General features: G+C 50.7%; 8 protein-coding genes across 8 annotated transcripts; 4 read left to right on the top strand and 4 right to left on the bottom strand.

Annotated features, from left to right (window-relative positions):
- Positions 1 to 97: 97 nt before the first annotated feature.
- ALTATR162_LOCUS3011 (uncharacterized protein) lies at positions 98 to 2679 on the bottom strand (the record flags this gene model as incomplete). The annotated part of the gene is made up of 4 exons (XM_043310617.1): positions 98 to 1084; positions 1292 to 1515; positions 1570 to 1957; positions 2005 to 2679. The coding sequence occupies 4 exons, from the start codon at positions 2677 to 2679 to the stop codon at positions 98 to 100; spliced, it is 2274 nt and encodes a 757-aa protein (XP_043166552.1).
- Positions 2680 to 3256: 577 nt separating this feature from the next.
- ALTATR162_LOCUS3012 (uncharacterized protein) lies at positions 3257 to 4225 on the bottom strand (the record flags this gene model as incomplete). The annotated part of the gene is made up of 1 exon (XM_043310618.1): positions 3257 to 4225. One exon carries the CDS (start codon positions 4223 to 4225, stop codon positions 3257 to 3259), a length of 969 nt encoding a protein of 322 aa, XP_043166553.1.
- A 1469-nt stretch (positions 4226 to 5694) lies between these two features.
- Positions 5695 to 6674, top strand: ALTATR162_LOCUS3013 (uncharacterized protein; the record flags this gene model as incomplete). The annotated part of the gene is made up of 3 exons (XM_043310619.1): positions 5695 to 5788; positions 5846 to 6606; positions 6660 to 6674. 3 exons carry the CDS (start codon positions 5695 to 5697, stop codon positions 6672 to 6674), a joined length of 870 nt encoding a protein of 289 aa, XP_043166554.1.
- A 449-nt stretch (positions 6675 to 7123) lies between these two features.
- Positions 7124 to 9004, bottom strand: ALTATR162_LOCUS3014 (uncharacterized protein; the record flags this gene model as incomplete). Its single annotated transcript, XM_043310620.1, has 1 exon — positions 7124 to 9004. One exon carries the CDS (start codon positions 9002 to 9004, stop codon positions 7124 to 7126), a length of 1881 nt encoding a protein of 626 aa, XP_043166555.1.
- A 374-nt stretch (positions 9005 to 9378) lies between these two features.
- ALTATR162_LOCUS3015 (uncharacterized protein) lies at positions 9379 to 10116 on the bottom strand (the record flags this gene model as incomplete). Its single annotated transcript, XM_043310621.1, has 2 exons — positions 9379 to 9767; positions 9810 to 10116. 2 exons carry the CDS (start codon positions 10114 to 10116, stop codon positions 9379 to 9381), a joined length of 696 nt encoding a protein of 231 aa, XP_043166556.1.
- Positions 10117 to 11250: 1134 nt separating this feature from the next.
- ALTATR162_LOCUS3016 (uncharacterized protein) lies at positions 11251 to 11874 on the top strand (the record flags this gene model as incomplete). Its single annotated transcript, XM_043310622.1, has 1 exon — positions 11251 to 11874. The coding sequence occupies one exon, from the start codon at positions 11251 to 11253 to the stop codon at positions 11872 to 11874; it is 624 nt and encodes a 207-aa protein (XP_043166557.1).
- A 358-nt stretch (positions 11875 to 12232) lies between these two features.
- On the top strand, positions 12233 to 14983 carry ALTATR162_LOCUS3017 (uncharacterized protein; the record flags this gene model as incomplete). Its single annotated transcript, XM_043310623.1, has 2 exons — positions 12233 to 12418; positions 12482 to 14983. 2 exons carry the CDS (start codon positions 12233 to 12235, stop codon positions 14981 to 14983), a joined length of 2688 nt encoding a protein of 895 aa, XP_043166558.1.
- Positions 14984 to 18994: 4011 nt separating this feature from the next.
- On the top strand, positions 18995 to 20284 carry ALTATR162_LOCUS3018 (uncharacterized protein; the record flags this gene model as incomplete). The annotated part of the gene is made up of 1 exon (XM_043310624.1): positions 18995 to 20284. One exon carries the CDS (start codon positions 18995 to 18997, stop codon positions 20282 to 20284), a length of 1290 nt encoding a protein of 429 aa, XP_043166559.1.
- Positions 20285 to 20454: the final 170 nt, after the last annotated feature.

Consider the following 20454-nt stretch of genomic DNA (forward strand, 5'->3'; position numbering starts at 1 on the left):
TGCAATCCAAGACCAAAATCTTGGACCGTGACACCATTCTCTTCTACGGCGCCACATTCATCATTGGAACCTCCTCATCATCTCCTCCGACTTATGCCTACTTCTCACCCGCTCCCGTCTTCTCGAACAACGGCACACGTCCCGGCGTCTGCGTAAGAGAAACCTGATACGAATATGGAGGCAATATCGCAGCACTAGCCACATTGCCATTGACACCCACATCGCTCTCTATTGTAGATACCGCAACTGTCTCAGAAAATGCTGTTGCTGGTGGTGGTGGTAGCAGCGGCTGTTGCGTCGCCTCGACCTTTGCTCTCGTACTCACATGCCTCTCCATCGCAGGTGTCTCAACAGCCCTTTCTGTCGATGCCAAAGGTAGTGGCTTCTGCTGCTGTAGCGGCGGTGTCACCAATCCCGTGTCAACCGTTGCAACCTCAACCCGTCTTTGCAACTCAGTCCCATCATGTGCGTGTCTTGAACTACTCAAGAAGACCATGCCATCTCGTCCCACCACTCTGTTTGGCGGCGGAGTACTATCCAGACCTTCCTTGCCGTCTTTCTTCTTGTACGGACCACGCTTCTTCGGGATGTGGGGTATTGCAGGCTGTTGAAGTGGGATTCCTTGCTGCTGAGCAAGGTAGGGGGTATTCGGCCAGAGGGGAGGGTTTAAGGTCGGGGGCGCAGTTTGTGGTCTAGGTGGGTTTGTTGATCTGCCAAAAACACCTGAAGTGGACATGCTGGCGGCCGGCCTTGACCAGCGGCTTGTGGATTGATTTCGTCTCCACATTGGGTCCGAATCATTGCCTCTTTGTAACTGGTTGATATACTTGGTTTGGCCATCTTCAGGTGGACCTGCCCGATGGCGGAGATGGAAGTGTATGTTTGGGTTTGCTCTGTTTGCTTGCCAGGCTTCGAGATATGGAGTGGCGTCTATGGGACTGAACGTTGACCATGTAGAGTTTGGAGGGGCAGCTTTCATTGTGAGGTCTCGTTGAGTGATGGCTTCGATTTCGTCGGATGCTTGCGCGCTGAGGTTCTCGAGTTCTGTGTTGTGTTGGGTAACTTCTTGCCGACGCTGAGCGCACTTGTCACAGTGTTAGCTAGCCTGTTACATATCTCAATAATACAAAGGAGATTGTTTTTTCCTACGTCGTACTCCAATGCCGAAAAAAGTACCTCAAAGGTATTCGGCATACTTCTTGATACAATACTTGCAAAATGCTACGAGTGTACACCTTTAGGATACCTTTTCAAGCTCCTTCGCAACAAGTCTGGGAATGGGGACACTCACCTTGTGCACTCCATTCTCGTCAAGGTCCCGCCACGTGTGGCCTTTCTGCCCGCAAACACGGCAAGACAGCTGCGACAGCTTGTTGGTATCTTGCTGCTTTCGGTTGGCTTGTTTCATAGCATCCTGTTCGATATCCCATGCCAGCTCAAGAGCCTGGTACAGCGAGAGGGTGTGAGGATGTTCACGTTTGGAGTGAGGAATGCAAACCAGACCGACAGACTTTACTGGTTTTGCTATGTAGCCCAGAGTAGACTCCACTGACTCCTACAATTCATTACTAACTTTCTTGGTGGGAAGGTGAAACTCATGAGGATTGCGGAATACCTCAATTGCCGGCAACTTCTGCCACTCACCCAATAAGCTACCCGGAAGACTATGCTGCTTCAGAAATATGATCGCTGCAACGACACATTGAGGCGGCGGCTCATCGGGGTCGATGATGGCTTTGGGGTACCGCTCCCTGTAATTTTTGAAGTAGGACGGGATTTCGTCGTTGGCCCAAACTTTGGCGTTCTCAGCCATAATCTCATCAAGTTTCTCTTCTGTGATGTCCAAAATACGACGTACTGGATAGAAAGAGCTGAAATAGGTTCCCGGGGCGAAGTCGTCTTGAATCTGCTCGATGATGGTCTGGCGTATTGGCGGCCATAGATTTTCGAACGTCATCTACATCATTAGCACCATAGGAGACGTGTAAGTTGGAAGTGACATACTGCACGTTCTTCCATTTTGGGAGGCCAGCTATTCCTCAAATCCTCGTACCAGAAGCCTGTGCCCACCTCATACTCAACTGCAAACTGATGTTTGATCTTTCTCACGCGTTCGTCATCTTCGTCGACAATAGCCTCCATCAGCTCTCTCAGACCATGTTTGGTGAACTCCACAGTAGCCGACGGTAGTGGTGGGGCGTTACCCGCCAGCGAGGGAAACGCTGATGGTCTAGGTGCGGAAAGGGCGGGCGAAGGTTCATCCTCTAAGGAAGCTGCTACGCGCTGAGCAGCCTTGTTGGTGCGCCTTGCTCGTTTGCTTTCTGGCGGAGTATCCTCGCGCCTACGTTTCTTAACGTACTTGACGTTGGCCATCTTGCGAGACTTTGGGGGGTTCGGGATACCAATTGTACTTGGAATCGAGGAGCGGGGTACGCCAGATATGTCCATCTTTGACGGTGGGGTTTGTGAGAGGTGAAGCGCGTCTGTGGTGAAAGAGGAAGGCTCAGGCGTGCTCGGGTCTGCGGTCAAAGTATTTGAGAGGGAAAACTCATCTAAATCGATGACCGAGTCTCGGTTTCCAGACTTTGGTTCTGGTGAATCACTGAAATCTAGGTCGCCCGTCTCATTGTACCGTGCGGGTCGCTTCAACTTGGCCTCGGGTCGGAGCGAGTATGGCATCTCTTAGGATCGTAATGGTGTAAGCGATGATTGGGTACTGATACTGTTTGATTCGTAATAAACGAGAAAGATTGCGGGTCACTGGTGTGTGAGGTCCATAAGAAAGACAGTATCCGCAATCTGTTAGATTTCGGAGGCACCGCATCGTAACTACCGTGCGTTTAGTGTGCAACAGCGACCTTTAAGAAGTCGGAGTGAAGGTCAGCGACCACTAAGGCAGCAGTAATGTTGCAAGTGCCACGGGCGAGTAATGTGTGTCTTAGCGATAAGGTAGCCACTAAGCGTAGCAGCAATTTCCTGCCGTTATTGAGATGTGAAGAAGCTCGTCTTATAGGTTATAGCCCAATCACCTAGAATAAGATGTCCGAGAAGGAACAGGTCCAGTTGTTGCCACTGCCAAATATTGCGGGTAGCCATGTGCTTGCTCATTCTGTGAGAGCCCCTAGCGATGCTATGGGTATAAGCAAGCCTTCAGATGCAAGGCATCGCTAGATAACGCCTCGGACCATGCAGGGTATAATGCTAGTAAACGCCTGATACAAAATCAATGAAATCGCCAACTATCAGGAGACTCCGCCTAGCGGTCTTGGAAAGGTGTAACATCGCGCCCCGTAAAACGGAGCATATCCGACGCATCCATACCGCCCTCCATGTTTGTATCATCATCACCGTCTCGTGTATCTTCAATACCCCGCTTTTGCTTGGTTGACGAGGAAGAAACTGAGAGTGATCCAGGCTGTGCATAGCCGTTACCGAGACCATTTTGCTGTGGCGTCTGCGCACAAGAGGCGGCAATAGAGCGTCGTGCACAGAGTATGTCCCAGTATGAGCGCAAGATGTTCTTCAAGACGTCGTCAAAGTTGACGCAAAAGCGCTGCGCTTGGCAGACCTGCATAGCCTTGATGTGGTCAATGCTGTTGAGCGTCTGCATCAGGTAGGCTGCGACCACTGCAGCTGATTTCTCATTCCCTGATTCGCAGAAGACCAGAACTTTGCCGAGAGTGGCCTTTCCTGTTGTCTCCAAGCTGTGTTGTCGTACCCGCGCGACGTGGGAATTGATAAGCCTCGATGCGTTCGGGAACTTAGCTGTAAGGCTATAAAAGTTGGGAGACTCTATGCTGGCTACCTCCATGCAAACCTGCGTAGCCGCTTGCATTGCGCCCGTCATGCTGTTGGCCTGCGAGCGGATAGCCAGCACCATGGTGATGCCCTCGTGCTCTAAGAAGTCCTTGTCTCTAGCTGCGACCATTGGTCCGAGATAGAGCCAGGGCAATATCATTTGTGCCTGTCTCCGCCGCTCATATGCCCACTCTAGCAGTGTGTTCTTTTGTATGATATCCTCGAGGTCCAGCTCGTTTAAGAAACCCATGTCTACATCTCCTCCAGGTGCGCCACCAAGAGACAGGCCGGGCATGTCGGTCGTGAGCGTAGGCGGAGGAACCACGATGCGGGGGGCTGTGGGCAGGCGATACGAGTATTCATGTTGGTTGCGCATATGGCCATTCGGGAGGTCAGAGAGGGTCTTCTCTTCGCGGACTGTTGCCATGGTCATTATATGTGAGCGGTTGGTGGGGGTTGCAGTGTGGTATTGGGTGATGAAGTTGGGCGTGCGGTTGTGGGAGCGGAACGCGTAATGACGAGGTTTGCGTAGATCCGGGCCGAAGGAATTGTTTCTGGCACAGTGAATGGTGACACGGTAGTGCGGATTTGTAAAGGCGCGTCTGGGGGCAGGCGCAGGCGCAGGCAGCAACACGCTTGACTAGGGAGTTGGGGGCCCGATCAGATTTTGCAACCTCGATAACAATCGACTGAGCCACTGCAGAGAAGAAGGTATAGATACTGTCTGACTCGACAAAATACACTTCATGGCGAGTTTGGTATGGTCGAGTACAGTCGACCATACGAATGAGAGCGCGCCACCGCGCCTGCTCGACCGCGGCAGTGCTAGCCAGAAGGAGGTGCCCGACAGCGCTGACGTAACCTTCCCCGCCACCCACCTTACCCTTTTCACAAAAACAAAGACATGTTGAATTGCACTACTCTGCTTGTTCTCTCATTGAGCTCGAAACAGAAGCATCTATAGTCGTCTGGATTACACAAGTCAGCGGCCGAATTGGGGCCTCGCGGAACCAGACAGCAGACTACGCGTCTCTAGCTCCGTTACTTCGCCATACACCACGACTAGTCACGCGACGCAGGGTTGAACATGCGAGGCTGTCATGGTATCTTGACAGCCTGGAGCCCTGTGGCAGTTCTCGCTTCGCCATCCATGCATGGCAACGATCGCAGCTCGCAATTGACCGCATAGCGAGACCCACTGGTTTTTTGGCTAGCTTCCTCTTAAAGTGTCTCAACCGTCGTACATGCCTACACTGATAGGAGATCAAATCAGGCACGCGTGCGTGTAGCCAAGAGCAGTCTGGCCGTACATGCAATATGCAATACCCTGGTTTGAGGGCACCACTTGCTGCATGCTCAGGGTAAATTCGCGTCTGGTCAGAATCATCCTTGAAGGCATTCTCATTGCAACATCTCTTGGGTTTCCACATGCTTCTCACCGTCGACTATTCAAGCGCTCTCATTCATGTAGAGCGTCATCGAATTCGCCCATGTTTCCACATATTCGCGCCCTCGATACACCAACCTGCGACAACATGACCACAATCAAAACCAGCACTAATGTGCAACTTCGCGACAGCGAGTCGCACAATATTACTTCCACATCTGAGAAGATAGGGACATCAGAAGATCAGAAAGACATGCATCGGATGGGCAAAACGCAAGAACTACGCAGAAACTTTCGTTTCGTTTCCATCTTTGGATACTCTATGATCTTGATGGCTACATGGGAGACCGTGCTAACGTGAGGACGTGTATTGATGTGTGACGACTACAGACTGATGGATGATAACACTTTAATCATACCGTTGACCAAACGGCGGTACCGGTGGTGCGAGTTTTGTCTTCCTCGGCACTGCGGTTGGTATGGGCTTTGTTATCACATCAATGGCTGAGATGGCTTCCATGGCCCCTACGTCAGGCGGCCAGTACCACTGGGTCTCTGAGTTTGCACCACCAGAGCACCAGAGATTCTTGAGTTACGTTGTTGGTCAGTATTAAACCCGACAGAATAGATAAGCGTTTAGTAGCCTGACAATAACATCAGGCTGGCTCTGCGTTCTCGGATGGCAGACTGGTATCGCATCCATTGCTTTCTTAGCAGGCGGTCAGATCCAAGGCTTGATCATTCTCAACAACAACGCCTACATCCCGGAGCGCTGGCACGGTACACTCCTCATCATTGCAGTCGCAAGCTTCGCCATTCTTTTCAACACGCTTCTTGCACGTAAGCTTCCTCTTGTCGAAGGCACGGTGCTAATCCTCCACATCTTTGGCTTCATCGCCATCTTCATTACCATGTGGGTTCTCGGACCACGCAGTCCTCCCAACCAGGTATTCCGGTCATTCCAGGATAATGCCGGATGGGGCAACATAGGCTTATCTTGTCTAGTCGGTCAACTCGCTCCCATATTTTTGTTACTTGGATCGGACCCAGCAATGCACATGAGTGAGGAGCTTCAGGACGCATCTAAAATACTCCCAAGAGCCATGATATGGACAGAAGTTGTGAACAGCAGTCTAGGTTTCATAATGCTCATTACCTTCTGCATCTGTCTTGGAGACGTCGAGGGCGTGCTTTCGACTCCGACTGGCCAACCACGTATTCAGATCATATACAACGCGACCCAATCGACTACCAGTGCCACTGTCCTCGCCTCTATCACTGTAGTCATGGCGGTGATTGGATGCGTTAATAATGTTGCAACATGTTCGAGACAGTTGTTCGCTTTCGCACGCGATCATGGTGTCCCATTTGGCTCTTTCTTTTCGCGAGTGCGACCCGGTTGGGACATACCACTCAACTCCGTCATCATATCATTTGCTGTTTCAATTCTTCTCTCCTTGATCAATATCGGTAGTACCGTGGCGTTTAATAGTATCGCTTCACTCGGTACCTGCGCGTTGTTGTCTTCCTACATCATCTCTATTTCATGTATGTTCCTCAGGTGTTGGAGGAATGAGACTTTGCTTCCTTGTCATTTCAGCTTGGAATGGCCGGTATCTGGGTAAACGGAATTTCTGTTTTGTATCTCTGTGTGGTGCTGCTGTTTGCCTTCTTCCCCACGTTTCGATCTCCGACACCTGAGTTGATGAACTGGAATGTGCTTATTTACGGTATTGTTGTATTATTTTCTTTGGTTTACTTTATTATCCAAGGACGCAAGGTGTACGTTGGACCAGTAGAGTACATCAACAGGAATGCACTATAATCTAGAATCCGATTAGGATGTTTAGTTGGAAAGAGTAGACTACTATCCGTATTGATTAAGGAACTCTTGATGTACATATCACGAACTAACACTTCCATCATGGCTACTACCGTCTAGTTCCGCTCCGGCCAAGCATCAACCAGGCCCTCGTAAATCGTCACATCGCTAAACGTAGCACCGCCACCCTCGACATAAAAATTGATGTCTCTGCTATCCTCATACCAGCTCCTCACCCAAGTACTTATCGCGAATCGGTCATTCGCGTGCACCTCAACAACACCGCCGTCTACCACGATTGTCAGTTCCAAAGTCTCAACCTTGGTCTCATTTCCATATCCGTCTGCAACATCGAACAAGCGGAACTTGCCCGTCTCGGTCTCAGTGAGGAAACCATCCGTAGTCTGCGCTGCAGCAGAAGAGTTTGAACGATCGATGATGAGGCTCTCATTACCGAACTGATAAAAAATGTTGGTGGATTCCTGAGAACCGGAAAGGATAGTGAAGCCCGCTCGTAGGAAGTCGGAGCGCGAGGGGAAGGTGATGGAGGCTTTGAGCATGTAGTGCTTTGACTTTGGGCTTTCGTTGAATTTCGTCACGTTCACCATGGGTCCACCAGTTTGCGTTATGACGTTGGTGGCATTGTCTTGAAATGCGGCATATGGCTCTCGGGCGATCTTTTGGTGGAGAGTTGCTAGGGTGACTGTTCCGTTGTCGTGTTCCTGGTCTACCCTCCATGCGCCCTTCTCCCGGGAGAGTTTGTTGTCAACGACATTGAGGTGGCCAACGCTTAGTTCACGCGGCAGGAGCAGCGATCCTGTCCAGTTTTGCTGTGGAGTTGGGAATTCGTCGGTCAAGGTTCCGTAGAAGTCGCCTGTTAACCAGAGGTATGTGATGAAACGGTCGGGTGCGCCACTTGCTCGGCTAGCTTGTGAATTCGCAGGTAAAACTTTGCCCGCCGCTGCGTAAGCCGAGCGCCCGGCATCGAGTCGTCCAGACATCGTAGGCTCGAACTTCAGTTGACCGTCAACGACTTCTTGCTTTCCGGCGACCCAAAGCATCTCTCTGTTGTCTGAGACTTGGGGTACAATAGGCTCGTAGCTCCATTCTGCACCGATTGTGGCGAAGATTTCGCCTTCTTCGTTAGCACCTTGCTCGTCCAGGGCAAAGTAGTTGGCGACCTCGAAGTTGAAGCCCCAGCGTCCAGCCCAACCCTCATCTGACCATGTCGAGTTTGCCGCTTCATGCCACCATTCGCCCAAGTACTCCCAGGTCTGGAACAGATCCGCATCTTCATCGTCATATTGAGCGTACAAAAAGAGGCTTGGGCCTTTGCCATGTACGCCGCCGGAGATGACTGTATACCAAGTTCCATTCCGCTTGTTCAACAAACCATCAACTTGTGAGTTCTGGAACACGAATGGATCGCGGAACCCCGTGACATTGACAGCAAATGGGGGGCTAGGGATGACTGGACCAAACTCTGCTTTTGTGAAGTTGCTTCCACCGTCTTGAGCGAAGGCGAGCGATTGTGTCTCGCTTCCTTTAGTATACCGGACCGTCCATTGGATAGGTAGGTAGCTGACGCTGGTGTACAACAAAGTTGGTGTGCCATTGACTCCTCTTTCAATTACACTACCGTCAAAGACAGCGACAGGGTCATTGATACCACCTGCACGAATGAACGGCTCGGAGTTGGGGTTTACATCGCTGTAAGTAACCAAGTCGTCCGTAGTAGCGCCTGATGCACCCAGATGTAGGTATCCAACGTGAAAGAGACCGGTTTCGGGGTCGGTATAGTGCATACATGGATCTCCGATTTGTCCAAATGCTGGAAGAACATGTGCTTTTGGCCGCCATGTGTCGAAGAGAGTCGAATTGGCTAGAGTGGAGAGATTTGGCGGAGCTGCATTGTAGTCGATGGTCTCTTGACGAGGGATAATATGGCTTGTTGTTAGTGCTGCGAGAGACACCAGAACGGGTGATGAGCGTTTCATGGCTGCAGAATGCTCAGATGAATGAGGTACTTCCGGAGGATATCAACATGCGGTGCCATTCTTTATTGCTGTAGTAAGATTCAACTTACTCATGCTTACCCGCACAATGACGACGATGGTAAGAAAGCGCGCAAGTACTTCCCCGCAAAAGCACCGGGAGATTATTCGGTACGATTTGGCGGTCCTGTTGATTGGTCGATGAGGTTGGTCGCTTCACTAGCGAGTAATGCGTCCATATGTCGGACCGAGAAGAGGCTTGGTAATACCGCGACGCGTCGTGATGCAATGCCTGACATTCTAACATGAACGCGCCGGAAGACGCTATGCGATGTTGACTGATGCTTGGAGCGGTCTTGTCCTTGCGCGCCTACATTCTACTGCTTCCGTTTGGGAAACATGAACAGTACATCACCACCTTCAACCCCGGCCTTGTTCATCGGATTGCCTACTCCTTGCGTACAATTTCCTACTACCTCTTCGAACCCACATCGTAAATAGAATCGGTCGGTTCCTTTACTAGCTGTGACACTTGCATGGACACCCTCTTCTCTTGCGCGATCGAGTCCCCAACCGACCAGTGCTTGTCCGAGCCTCTTGCCGGCATAGTCTGGATGAACACCACATAGGTCGAGATACCAGTTGTTTTTGCGGTTACCTCCCCAGTGATGCTTGAAGTAGGGAAACGACTCATCCAACAGATTCCGCTTACTGGGGTCCAGAGCGCGATTTTGAGTTGAAGGAAGGGGCTGAAAGGCATCTGTACCTGTAGAGCAGTTAGTATACCTGTTTGATTTGGGAGAGTAACAATGGCACTTGCCGACATCAACCCACTCGCTCTCCACTCTACGCTTCCTATCGTCGTCACCGTCTCGGCGCCAAATAGCCACGCCGGCAACTTTCTCTGCTCCATCTACCGTCGTCGTTCCGACAAACAGCCTTTCGTTAGGTATCTTCCAGTGTTTCCGCAGGTATTCTGACCAGAATATCTTGACATCATCTGGGTACTGGTCGCGGTATGGATGCATAACCTGGCCAAAGAGCGACTCGTCAAAGAATGCTTTGGCCAGGAGGGATGCCATGGCGGGCTCGTCGGAGGGTGTTGCAGGCCGCATAGTCATTGTACGAGGGGTACTGTGGAGAAATGGTGAAGCAGGTAGCAAGAAGGCACGTCGACACTTGAGAGTATGCAAATACCTAGGTATGCGCACGAATGCGCACGAACTTTCAAAGAGTGCGGGTGGTCCGGAAGATAGAGTGGAGGTGGAAGAGCATGTTGTCAGAGGCTGTGAAGCGCTTAGCTGGCCAGGTACTGACGAGGCGAATTACCTCTCGTATGCGCACACCCATGCAAGAAATGAGCTTAACAGGCGTACCTATGTCTTCTACTACCTGTAGCTTACAGTAGTACTCATGTAAATATTATTTATATAAACAAATAAGCTAGAGGTCGACATTAATACTACATGTTTTATGCTCTTCTCATATACAATTGCAAACTACAGGATAGTAGAAGGTTTATGTACACTCTTTTAGGTTTTGCCTTGTGTGCGAAGCGCAGCGGAAGCGGCTAAGATACAGTTTGGTGGTCAGAGTCAACACAACACTCCCGGCGAGACCTATTAGTCGTGTGAGAAAGACCATACGATCAAGCCACATCACAAAAGAGCAAACTACTTGTATCCTCTATGCTGCTCGGGCAAAAAGAGAGCAGTTTTAGGACCCTTGGTCGCTAGAACTGCCAAAAAGAATGTGGGTCTTACCGCGACTCGAACGCGGGGCCTCTCGCAAGCTGTGCTTGGGTTTACCCCTGATGATTTGTTAGATGTTGAGAACTGGAGATGTGATCTTTGAGAAGACGTACTAAGCGAGAATCATACCACTAGACCATAAGACCACGTGATTGGATGGAAGAACGGTCAGAAAAAATGTATATACAATGACGGTAGACAGGGTGGAAGCGTGGTTTGGTCTGGAACAGACACGGGCAAAAACTTGCAGAGGATGCTCCACCCTTGCCAGAACTACGAGAACATCAATATTACCCAATATAATTGTGGGGATAGAGATTAAACTAGTACAGGCTAGAACTGCGCCCTTCGAGAAAGACATCGAAGGCAAGTCTACTTTTGAACTGAGTACGACCACGTTGCAGGACTTTCAACCTTACGACTATATTTGCGATCTTGATTTCATGCCCAAAGCCCACATTTTCCACCAACAATTCAAGACCTCACACGCAATTTGATATGTCGGAGCTTTCAAACATCCAAATCCGCGATGCCGAATTCCCAGACGACAAGGAGGTGGTGGGGCAGCTGTTCAAGGCGTACGCACAGTCATTGCCCATTAGCCTCGATTTCCAAAATTTCGACCACGAATTGGCTGAATTACCTGGCAAGTACTCAGCGGAGAAAGGAGGGGCGGTTTGGCTACTTTGCTCCTCTGCAGTGAATGAAGATCCCGCATCGGAGGATGGCAGGGCAATGCCGACTCATGGCAAGAAGGCCGGCTTCAGCACTACGAGAAAGAACGAGCAGGCCGTAGGATGCATAGCTATCCGACCATTCTTCGCTACACCCACTACAGTTGAATCTGCGACTTTGCTAGCACATTCAACATCACCGCCCACTAAAACGTGCGAGCTTAAGCGGCTATATCTCGCACCAGAAACGCGGGGTCTGGGTCTCAGCAAGCCGTTGATGGGAATCGCTCTCTCACATGCAAGGAAGCTGGGTTATAAGGAGATGCTGCTTGATACGCTACGAAGCATGAAGACTGCGAGAAGGGTGTATGAGGGGTATGGATTTGAAGAGGTTGACAGCTACTACGAGAACCCGAACGATGCTGTATTCTATCGCTTGAGGCTCTGATAGAGTATCTGCATGTACGCTAGAGAGTGCAATCGTGTGGCGCTATGCTGCAAACAAAGGCGTGACGCGAAACCAAGCATATTGGGATGGGGAGTAATTAAAGTTCAGGCGTGATCGCGCGTCGCGACAATCGTCATCGATTCTTCGCTTAGCGCGTCGTCGCCTTTCATCGCGACCGCGTTCCACTGCATGCGGTCATTGCCATCTGCCCCTGGCGATACATTCAATACCATCTTTCACACATTGGGCCTATCTTTTCATAATATCTTGAACTATACGCGACATGACTGTTTCTCGTGTTACGGGCGCAATGTCTGCATCGCATTCCACCCCTGCGTCATCGCCACCACCGGCCGACATGGAGACAGAGAGCGTGCCAAAGTCGATGCAGCAAGAAGAACAGCGCATGAGGACGCAACGCGAAAAGGATGACGCGAAACGTGAGGCAAAACTTGAGAAGGAGAGACAGGAAGACATCAAGAGCGGCAGGGAGGTTCTGGACAAGAAGTTCCAGCAATTGGAGTTCTTGATGAACAAGAGCAAGGTCAGTTCGTTCACCTGAATAGTGTGTTGTATGGTGGTAAATAGTCGCTGACAAATATTGCAGCTGTACGCATCAGTCATGCTTGCGCAGATGCAGCAGCAGGAAGAACAAGAACACGCGGAAGACGAGAAAACCAACGGCGAAACCTCGAAGCGCGAAAAGACTGCTGACACAACGGCAGCGGCATCACAGCGAAGAGCCACACGTGGATCTGCGGCCAACGGTACGACAACGGCAAAGAAAGAAGAAGACGAGGATGCGACACCGAAGAAACGTCCGGGAAGGCCGAAGAAATCGGACACCAAGGGTCGTGGGAGACCGAAGAAGCAGACCTCCGACATTTCGAGCTATTTCAGCAAGGAAGACCTAGAGAAGAAGGCAGGCAACCACGATGTAGGAACAGCGTTGAAAGAGGCAGCCGAGGAAGGCAAGGACAATGTAAAAACAAGTGACATTGGCATGACAGACCTCAAATCTGCACGGCAACCGAAACTAGTCACTGGCGGCACCATGAGATCATACCAACTCGAAGGACTCGAGTGGATGGTATCACTCTACAACAACGGCATCAATGGCATTCTGGCGGATGAGATGGGTCTGGGCAAGACCATCCAGACAATAGCCATGCTCGCACATTTATGGGAGAACAAGTCGTATGGACCCTTCTTGATTGCTGCGCCGCTTAGCACCACAAGTAATTGGGTTGCAGAGTTTGAGAAGTGGACGCCCAGCATGCCGGTCATGCTATACCACGGTAATAAGAAGGAGCGCGAAAGACTGCGCAAAACCAGGCTACGAAACCCGGGTACCGCTGACTTTCCTATCATGGTCACCAGCTACGAAATATGCATGAACGATCGCAAATACCTTACGAGTTTTGGCTGGCAGTTCATCATCATTGATGAAGGGCATCGCATCAAGAACCTTGACTGTCGGCTGATCCGTGAACTACAACAGTTCCAATCTGCGAACCGTCTGCTTATCACTGGTACACCACTTCAAAACAATCTCGTAGAGCTGTGGTCGTTGCTACATTTCCTCCTACCGACGGTGTTCGACAAATTATCAACCTTTGAGAGCTGGTTCGATTTTTCTGGGCTTAAAGACAAGTCGAGCTTCGAACAATTACTGTCGGAAGAGCGACAGCAATACCTGGTGAAGTCACTACATGCGGTACTGAAGCCATTCCTGTTGCGGCGAGTCAAGACGGACGTTGAGAGCTTAATGCCCAAGAAACGCGAGTACGTATTGTACGCGCCATTGACCTCGATGCAACGTGAGCTGTATCAGGCGATCCTTGATGGCACCAGTCGATCCTATCTCGAAGAGAAGGCTGTGGAAAGGCTGAGTATTGGACTCAGCAGCCGAGCAGGAACGCCTTTGAGTATTCGCAGTAACAACGGCGGTCTTAAGCGTAAAGCTTTAAGTAGTAGGGCAACACCCAACAAGAGCACGAAGACGTCTCGTGCAGGCACGCCCGCGTCTGTCGCCTCAACGAGAAGCCGGGGCAGGTCAAAGAAGAACTACGAAGAAGTGAGTGATGATGAGTATTTCGATGGACTGGACAAAGAAGAATCTGAGGAAGAGGAGGCAGAGTTGAGCTCCGATGCTGAGGACGAGAAGATACGAGCTGCAACGTTCGAAATCGCAAAACGTCAGCTCATGCAGAAAAAACTTGGTAACCCCATCATGCAGCTTCGATTATGTTGTAACTCGCCGTACAACTTTTTCAATCCTTTCATTAAGGCGGATACGGATGGCGCTGAAACCTTCGCGTCAGAGACTGAGCCGGATGAGACACTCGTAACAACATCTGGCAAGATGCTTCTACTCGACTCACTTCTACCCGAACTGATACGCCGCGGCCACAAGGTTCTGATCTTTTCCCAGTTTACTACTACCTTGGATCTTCTCGGTCATTACCTCGACCTGCGGTCCTGGAACTATGCCCGTATCGATGGTTCAGTTGCACAAACAGATCGTCAGGACCAGATCTTAGCCTTCAACAAACCATCGTCTACGAAGGAAGCTGCCGATATTTTCATCCTCTCGACTCGCGCCGGTGGCCAAGGCATCAACCTCGCGGCTGCAGATACAGTCATTTTATTTGATAGCGATTGGAACCCTCAGCAAGATCTACAAGCGATGGATCGCGCGCATCGTATCGGTCAAACGCGAAACGTTATCGTCTACCGTTTCGCGACACGCAATACCGTTGAGCAGAAACTCCTCGAATCCGCAGAAGCGAAGCGTCGGCTTGAGAAACTTGTTATCCGAAAAGGCGGCGTACGCAATGACCGGGGTGGAACACGGGGCAATGATAAGGAGCAAGAGGTTGAGGAATTGCAGAAACTTCTTAGAAGGAGCGACGGAGAGAAGTTTGACGTCGAAGGCACAGAGAGCGGCAAAGTATTGCGGAAGGAGGAATTGGAAATCCTCCTGGACAGGAGTGATGAGGCGTATGAGAGGGCGGAGAAGGGATTGGATATTGGTGGGGAGGGAGCTGTCTTCCAGGCTGTGGGGAAGAGAGAGGAAGGTGCTCTCATGGAAGGATTGAGGGCGTGATGCCCTTAACTATAATGTTCAACCTCTGACGTGTCTACCAAAGTTTTCCTAGCATTCTTCTTGTGGTTTCGTTGGTAGATGCTCGGGTGGCTGGGTATGTCCATCTCATGTAGGTCAGCGCGTCATGGTCGCGTTAGGACACCGCGCTTCGCTTCCTTCCTGCTCTCCTTACGTCACATGTTACACTCGGATGCCCAAAACGCATGGGTGATTGGTTTGTACCGTATACACGATGGATACATTGCGCTTTAGTGAAGCTTGTCAGCAGACAAACTCGCGCGACGTGGCCTACAGCGGCTAATCTTAGTTTCTAGAAGAGAGCCAACTTACCCGGTAACGCAACCCCACAATAGATGGTACCTTGCATCGAGCAGTACTCCTCATGTTTCCCAGAAACCTTCGCAAGACACTTCCCGACATTGCCATGTTGTCACTATCGTAACCCCGGCCTTCGTTCGGTATTTCCGGCAATTCACATTTAGCCTTTTTCGACTTCCAAATAAGGCTTCTAATTCTACGGTATACACGTGGACAGGTGCCGAGCCTGTTTGAGATGCCCCACTTCACCACTCGGTTTGTCTCATGGAGCATCAACTTGCGTAAATCATGAGTACCACCGTATGGAATTGTAGGATGGCAGCAAACCCACGATCGAGGCTGCGATGCGTCGATCATATCACTGTGTTCCAAGTTTATGATGCTTCAATCGTTTCTTACTGCCACTGGAAAGCGTCTCCTCATCCTTTTGAACACATGCAGCCGCAAGAGGCCCCACAACGATACCCATCGGTTGACCTCCATATTGGCAATAACGTGGATACCCAAAAGACTTGTGCGACCATCAAATGTTACAGTTTCAATCTGCACAACAGGCTTGGAAGAGTCTTTCCATTGGTCTATTGCATATTTTATAGGCTCGAAAGAGCCTCATTTGCACTTAGCCAAGTATTCCGTGAGCCCATCTGCTATATCGAGTACGCCAGTGACTCCTTCGCGCCTGGATTACCTTCCCTAGCTTCCGGGAAGCCATGTGGAAGTCTGATTAATACCTGGGTTTGCTCGCTGGGTATTTCAGTTTGGCCTGGTACCTTGTCATTTCGTTCTGAAAGACTAACATGCAGTGGACATTGATCAGTCTGGTAGGGGCCTTGAGCTTCTCAGGAGTTTCAGCTCTTATTGACCCAGCACTCAACATCAAGCTCAGCGTACATCCACGAGCACATCTTGACGGCAGAGATGGCATCGAGAACGCTGTCGCACTACAGTCCGAGAAGCGTAATGCGACAACACCAAATCTCTACTCTCAGTCTTTTCACCACTTGTTGCCTCGTCAAGCGGTAGGACGTTGCGGTGCGGATTTCAGTAATCAGAGATGTGGTGGTAATCAATGCTGCTCCAGTTATGGTTACTGTGGATCTGAGTTTGAGGTGCGCGATGTCCCTAGACCTCGATGTTCTACATGTTGACTTAGGTTATTTTAGCACTGCGGCGTCATTGTCGGATGCCAACCTGACTTCGGAAGATGTGGTGATGCAGCACCAGAGCCTACCACTACGCCTACGCCTACACCCACACCAACGCCAACTCCCACGCCACTGCCGCCCACAAGCTCAATCACTGTCCCCTCAAGCTCATCGGCTCTACCGCCACTCCCCTCCGGCACCCTGATCCCCTCCACAAATGGACAATGCGGAAATGCAACAACATGTGCAGGGTCCGTCTTCGGAAATTGCTGCTCGGAGTACTATTACTGCGGTAACTCCCTTGACTTCTGCGGCACTGGATGTCGCCTCGGCTTTGGAACTTGCGGTGGTGTGGTACCACCGCCGCCGGGCTCTTCTTCCTCTGTCCCTATCCCTGTTCCCCCCAGCAGTTCTTCAACCAGGCCATCGCCCACACCGACTCCCACTCCCACTCCAACGCCGACACCAACGCCTAGTCCGACCTCTTCTGCAGCGCCTATCCCGACCAATGTCAGTACTAATGGAAGGTGTGGAGCAGATGGGAATGGCCAGACTTGTACGGGTAGTACTTTCGGGAGATGCTGTTCAAGCTATGGATGGTGTGGCAATGGGCAGGATGACTACTGTAGGTTGTCGTGGGGTTGCCAGCCGCAGTTTGGGACATGTGGGTAGGAACAGCTTTATTCAAACTGTGTCAAATTCAGAGGAGCTTGTTCATGGGGGCAGCGACCATCGAGGAGGAGTTAAAGACTGTATTTATGGAGGTGATGGACTGTGTAGACTGTGCGGGCATACGTATCTCACTCATAGATGACTTTTGCGTCATTGGAAAGTATGATTCAGTCTCAACTCCCCGGTGTAAACAAACTTCATGAAAGTGTAGGATCACTCGGTTGTGCTTCTTGGCCATCGCGCGATGGGTAGTGTCACAGAGACAAATTCAAGGTCTTCAAGATATCCTGGCCGCGGAGACTGCCATGTTACGTGCGGTCGAGAAGTTACAACGGCATCAATGAAAAACGCCACCAGAATGTTGAACCATCTCACTGATGTCATGACGCTTCTGACGCTCCCGCCAAACCCAATCTCAGAGCTCTACATCAATCGACAAAGATCTAGACGCTACTTCGATGTCCACAGGGGGGGATGAAGAGCTTTTCAGTCTATTGGTACCATGAACCTTCCTTAACTTTGGTCCTTACCGAGGGCATGGTGCTATGTTGTCTGGTGGTGTCTATAATTGCGCTTGAAACGCAACACTCTAATTGGCCATAGACTCATGCTCGATGACAGCGCACACTTTGATGAGACCATTTTTGCCATATGCTCACATGGTACTTCCCAGTCATGCTATGGATATCGGCGACGTTTGACGTGGTGACACTCCTGACGGGAGGAATCGGCTTCGGTAGACCGGGGCAAATGGGCAAGAGCCTGTGGAGCTTCCAAGTTCGAGCGAACGAAAAGTGCTAGTGTTTCTGAATCATAACAAAGTAAGGTGGCATCTAACAATTCTCTGCCCAAACGCATTTTTTGTGGCAGGGAAACAACACAAGATGCCTGGTAAAGGGTCATTGTTGGAGTTATCCAGCCGACTTCCGCCGGTAACGTAGCGTTGTGCTGCAACTCTGCTCGTCATTTTGCGCAACCCGCTTCATAGCCACACAGTTTTGCAAGAGCGCCTTCGTCAATGACCCAAAGACACTAGTCTTCCGTTAGTATGCCTCACGATCGTTCAAGAGTCTGGACATATTACCCTGGCAGCATAGGCGGAGAGGGAGAGAGTTTACCATTAACTCTATCGCCATTGGTACAGTGCGCTTTGGCCGAGGCAACTTTCCATATTTTTACCCCCAAGTTGGTTGACAGATAGCGGCCAGAGTTGTCTGAATGACACCAGACGGCAACCTTTTGCAGATCCCCCATCGCTTTGGGATGAAGGAAGATCGCCGTTACCCATGATTGGATAGGGCTTTTATCCTGTTGGCCCGGGTTGGCCTACATCCGGCCTGTACCCCTGGCAAGTACCGCCAACTACCGCATCCTGCATATAGATTTCAGTCAGGTCTTAGAATCTCAAGGACGTTAGCGTCACGAATTTCGTAGATGGCTCACGTTCGGCGTGGGTGGCGTTTGCTTAACATTAGCCACAGTCCCACACTCTCCACCATCTGATCCTTTCTTTCGGGCACTACCCCGGACTCATGTGTAATAGTTCGACCTCTAAGGTTCAGTTGGAGAACGAGCCACGAATCAGAGACGATGGGTTGTCAGCTATTCCCGGCCCTTCACGACCAAAAGCGTCCCTGAGACATGACCGGCACACGTTGTGTACTATCGACTACAGAGATCGACAGCGGGGTCCTGTTCAGCAAGCTGGTCAACCGCGGTTCTTTCACACGTCGCCAATGCACGTCATTCAAGATACTGGGTGACAAGAGACGCGATAGCAACTGCTGAATGCGTGCATGTAGAGTAGTATGTAGTATGCCCAACCATTCCGTCTACACTTCATTATCAACATCAAGTCTACCCATCAATCACAAACATGCATTTCTCTTCTCTTCACTTGGCTTTGATTGCCGCGGCGCCTCTCGCCTCCGCCTGGCCAACTGCCATTCTCGATGCTGCTGGACATGATCCTGAGCTCCTCAAGCGCGCCGAAGAGGCTGCGAGGTTGATGAAGGTGGAAGGACGTCAAGCCGGTGCCGGTGCCGCGACAGCTATCTTTGAGCCAGTACCCATCTTCAACGCGAAGGCACAATACATCAACATTAGTGCTGGCAGCGGTCATGAGTATGTTGCACCTGGACCGAACGACCTCAGAGGGCCATGCCCCGGTCTCAACGCCTTCGCCAACCACAACTTCCTTCCCCACAACGGATACGCCAATGTTGCACAATACATCGAGGTAACGCAGAAGGTCGTAGGCATGGGTCCCGTCCTTGCGACCTTCCTCTCAGTTCTCGGTGGCGCCCTTGATGGCGACCTGTTGAACTGGTCTATCGGTGGCACACCATCCCTTGCTCAAGGAGGCCCGACAGGTATCCTAGGTAACGGTCTGAGCGGTTCGCATAATAAATACGAAGCCGATGCCTCGCCAACACGACCCGATCTTTACCAGGCCGGTAACAACTACAAGACTGTCACTAGCCAGTTCCAGGAGTTAATTGACTACTCACCTGGTGGTGTAGTCACTATCGAAAGCTTAACTAGCTTCAGAAGCCATCGCTTCGATGTGCAGAAGCAAACCAACCCCAACTTTTTCAACGGACCATTCTCCGGTGTGTTGGTGCAACCTGCTGCGTACACCTTCATCTTCCGCTTCATGGCCAACCATACTGCTGAGAACCCCACTGGTATTCTTCCTTACGATGTCATTCAGTCATGGTTCGGTATTCAGGGTACCAATGGAAACTACAAAGCAGTGCAAGGCGGAGAGCGCATCCCAGAGAACTGGTACCGACGTGCTCTTGAGTACCCCTATGAGACCACATACTTCCTTGCAGATGCTGTCAACGCTGCTGTTCTCCACCCCAAGTTCCTCGATATTGGCGGAAATACAGGTACACCCAACTCTTTCGTCGGTGTCGACGTCGCCGATTTGACTGGTGGTGTCTTCAACGGTGCGTCACTCCTCGAGGGAAACAACCTCGGCTGCTTCGTCTACCAAGCCTCCGCACAAGCCAAACCAGACATCCTTCTCGGACCTCTCAATGCGCTCACCAGTGCCGTTGGGGGTCTTGTCGGACAGTTGGGTTGCCCAAAGTTGGCGACTCTCGACAAGAAGCTTCTTCAGCAGTTCCCTGGTTACACCAAGTCGCCTGTCTACGGTTAGAATGGACGAAATGGAAGATAGTGGGAAGATAGTTGGAGTGGTTAGTAAGATGAGATATTTCAAGCATTCAATAATTAGTAAAGAATGAATGAACGATTTGCTACGACACTTGACCAACTCTTTGTGCCAACTTCATCTGTGTCCTCCATGAAGCTGCATGTCTAACATAT

Source organism: Alternaria atra, assembly GCF_907166805.1.
Source record: "Alternaria atra isolate CS162 genome assembly, contig: 22, whole genome shotgun sequence".
In the NCBI taxonomy this organism is placed as follows: Eukaryota; Fungi; Ascomycota; class Dothideomycetes; order Pleosporales; family Pleosporaceae; genus Alternaria; species Alternaria atra.